This window comes from Nicotiana attenuata, unplaced genomic scaffold (genome assembly GCF_001879085.1).
Source record: "Nicotiana attenuata strain UT unplaced genomic scaffold, NIATTr2, whole genome shotgun sequence".
Classification (NCBI taxonomy): domain Eukaryota; kingdom Viridiplantae; phylum Streptophyta; class Magnoliopsida; order Solanales; family Solanaceae; genus Nicotiana; species Nicotiana attenuata.
The window spans coordinates 75,269-78,605 of NW_017671316.1; the positions used below are offsets into that span (position 1 = coordinate 75,269).

At 44.8% G+C, this 3,337-nt stretch overlaps 1 protein-coding gene across 1 annotated transcript; it reads right to left on the minus strand.

The window, feature by feature from the left end:
• Positions 1–651: 651 nt before the first annotated feature.
• On the minus strand, positions 652–1,446 carry LOC109207511. The gene is made up of 2 exons (XM_019370451.1): positions 1,221–1,446; positions 652–1,097 (listed from the first exon to the last, which is right to left on the minus strand). Exons 1-2 carry the CDS (start codon positions 1,444–1,446, stop codon positions 652–654), a joined length of 672 nt encoding a protein of 223 aa, XP_019225996.1.
• Positions 1,447–3,337: the final 1,891 nt, after the last annotated feature.

Genomic DNA, 3,337 nt, shown 5'->3' on the forward strand with positions numbered 1-3,337 from the left:
CTGAGTTTGTTCCTTTAAGCTGCTGAGTGAATGTGGAATCTTGCGCGATGCGGTAGAATTCTTGGGCTGTGCGCTGTCCGGCTCGGATGCTCAATATCCCCATGGAGTTGGGAATATGATTACTTGGTACAGGCTGGACGGGATGGCTCTCATGGCGTGTATCCACGGTCGTCCTATTATTGCGTTGTAAGCTGTGTCTTGGTTCATGACGTGGAACGTGGTTTCTAGGGTGACGCCCCCGGCCAGAACGGGCATCGTTATTTCTCTTGAGGTTCGCTCGACTGCATTGTTAAAACCCGTCAGTGTTATGCAGCGTGGTATTATCTTGTCCTCGAGTCGCATTTGTGGAAGAACTCGAGGGTGGATAATGCACACGCCGCTTCCCTCGTCTACCATTATTCTTTTAACATCAGTATCTGAAATACGTAAAGTAATGACGAGAGCATCGGAGTGAGGAAAGATCAAACCGTTGGTATCTGACTTATCGAAGATGATACTTTCTCCGAGGTCATCATACAACTCGTGGGTGATTGACTCATTTAGCTTGTGCGGGGTAATAAACTTTATGTGGTTGATTGCTGTTTCGCCGCCTCCACCAATGATCATTTAAATGGTGCGGGTAGGAGAGGGCGGCTTTGGAGGGTGTTGGTGTTATTCTCGTCCGCGGCCCAAGTTGGCTCGTCCTCGGTCACTCATCAGCTCCTTCAGGTGTCCTTGGTTTAGCATGTTTACTACTTCTTGCTGTAGGGCTATGCAGTCTTCGGTTTTGTAACCCCACTCCTGGTTAAACTGACAAAAGACGTTTGACTTTCGGGTACTTGGGTCGGACTTCATCTTTTGCGGCCACTTCACCTTTGTGCCAAGCTTTTCTAGTGTGTACACTACTTCTGAAGGAGAAACACAAATATTGTGAGCCGATAATAGTGGAGGCATACCTCTTTCGTTTCGCTGAGTCCCTGTGTGTGGTCTGGACGGCCCTTTCGCATGCCGAGGGGGTGGTGGAATGGCTGTTCTGACATAGGGTTGATGCCTGTCTCGATTGAGGCGTAGGCCTGATAGCTCTTTTCGACTGTCATTACGCCGGTCTTTCTTCGGCTCTGGTTGGATTGACATTAAACGTTGGGTTGGTTCGTTAAGGTCGTCATCGTCTGCTCTCACCTCGGCGCAGTAAGCATTGTGGATTTCTTCCCAAATGGTGGGAGGGTATTTCATAAGCCTACTTAACAACTTCCTGGTCGCCCTCGACCCATTCTTGTTCAACCCGTTTTGGAAGGCTGCTACCACCATCCCCTCTGATACATTAGGTAAGCTCATTCTCATCCTGTTAAACCGAGCGAGGAAGTCCCTGAGTCCTTGGCCAGGCGATTGCCTAACGGCGAATATGTCATTTACTCTTGCCTCCGCTTTCTTAGCTCCGGCGTGGGTGGTGACGAACTTGTCTGCCATTTCCTCGAACGTTGCTATAGACCGGGTTGGTAGTTGTGAGTACCAAGTTAGGGCTCCTCCGGTTAAGGTTTCGCCAAACCTTTTTAAGTAGTGCTGATGGTACTTGCTCCTTTGATAGGTCGTTGACTTTTACTGTTGTGACGTAAAGAATGATGTGATCTTCTGGGTCTGTGGTGCCATCGTATATCTTCAAATATGGTGGCATTTTGAAGGTCTTGTGTATGGTATGTGGGGCTGCCTCCTTGCTATATGGTTGTTCGACGAGTCGGTCGACATCCCGCTTTGGTAGCAGTCTCGGGGCGCCTGATATCTTATCGACCCTTTCTTTATGTTCTCTCATATGGTCGCGGAGTGCTTTATTTTCGTTTTCCATTTCTTCCATTTTCTTCAAAATGGATGTCAGTGCATCATTGCCTGCATCAATAATGGTGTGAGTGTTACCTGTTGGGGGAGCTAGCTGTTCACCGGTGGTCGTTATGACATCTGCCGGCGTGACATTTCGGTTCGCCCTTTGAACGGGTTTGTTGAGTATGTTATAGAGGGTACCTATCAGCTATTACTCCTCTAGTGACTTCTTCACTGCTGGTGGTGCCTCCTCAACCGTGGATGTAGAAGTTCCCCTTTCGCGTGAGGCGGTTACGCTTGCGTGAGGGGGAGGTGAATCACTCCGCCTGGGTGTGGCAGTTGGTATTACATTCTCATTGCCTCCTCTGTTATCCTCGTTGATGGTGTCTAAGATGTTGGTAGTGACACCCATTATTGCTTTATGTCTTTCATCTCCTTTTCCTGTCATAGTTAGGCCCCCCTTTTTTTGATCTAGAAGAAACTAAAATTTTAACTAAAAACTCCCCACAGACGGCGCCAAATTGTTTGACCAAAAAGTGTTGAACCTTTTAGTTAAATCAATTAATGATGAGATGAAGGGTGAATCTTAGTTAAGGATAATAAAATCTAGATCAAATATTATGTGAAGTCGGTAAGATAAACAACGTTAATCAGTGTGTTTGTGCTGATTAAATGCTCATGAATGCAATACCATAAATGTGCAATAAATGTAGATAATGACAATGAATGTAACAAAAAGGAATATACCACCCAATTATTATAAGACTTGGATGGCTCTTTTCCCTGACAGCAGCGTGGAGAAAAGAGAAATAAGGAGGGTTGAGGGACTCTTGGATCCGTTGAGTAAAAGAAGCAAAACGTGTGCTTGAATAAGATAATCAATGAACAAGACAACTGTTGTATATTCTCTCAGGTCAACCTTTTACAGTGTGTTTTTCTCATAATGTGAAGATCCCCTTTTTGTTCTCTATCTCTTCTATTTATAAGGGATATTTCCCAAAAACCCTAAAAAGTACAAAATAAGGAATATCCAAGGAATATTCCTTGTGTCCATATCTGAACTTAAGCTACCGTTATTTCTTTATCTCGGCTGCCCGTCTTTGGCATCAGCCTTCTCAAGAGCAGCCTTCAGCTATTACACCGCGGTCGATCCCGTTCTTAGTCTCGCTTATCCATGACTGCCAAGTCGCCAAATTTAGGCCAATACAATACTTGCAATTATTTGTGAGATATGTATGACATGTGCACCAACAAAGAATGCTCTTTGTTGTATGTAATGTGCTATCTATGTGACCCACTGTATACTCTTCAGTACATGTGAGCATATAAGAACTAGGATGTAAAGAATAAATAAAGATTTCTATATATTAGGAAAGCTCAAGTTTCGACATGTCTGCTTCATGTCATCTAAATCAAAAGTGAGGGTAGTTTTGACATTTCGCTAACCTTTATGAGTTGTTTGCTCTCCTCCGATGACATGTAGCTTCTTCCAATTTTTCCTCCTAATATTTGTCGCTCCCTTTCGGTGGCACAGATCCTCTTCCAA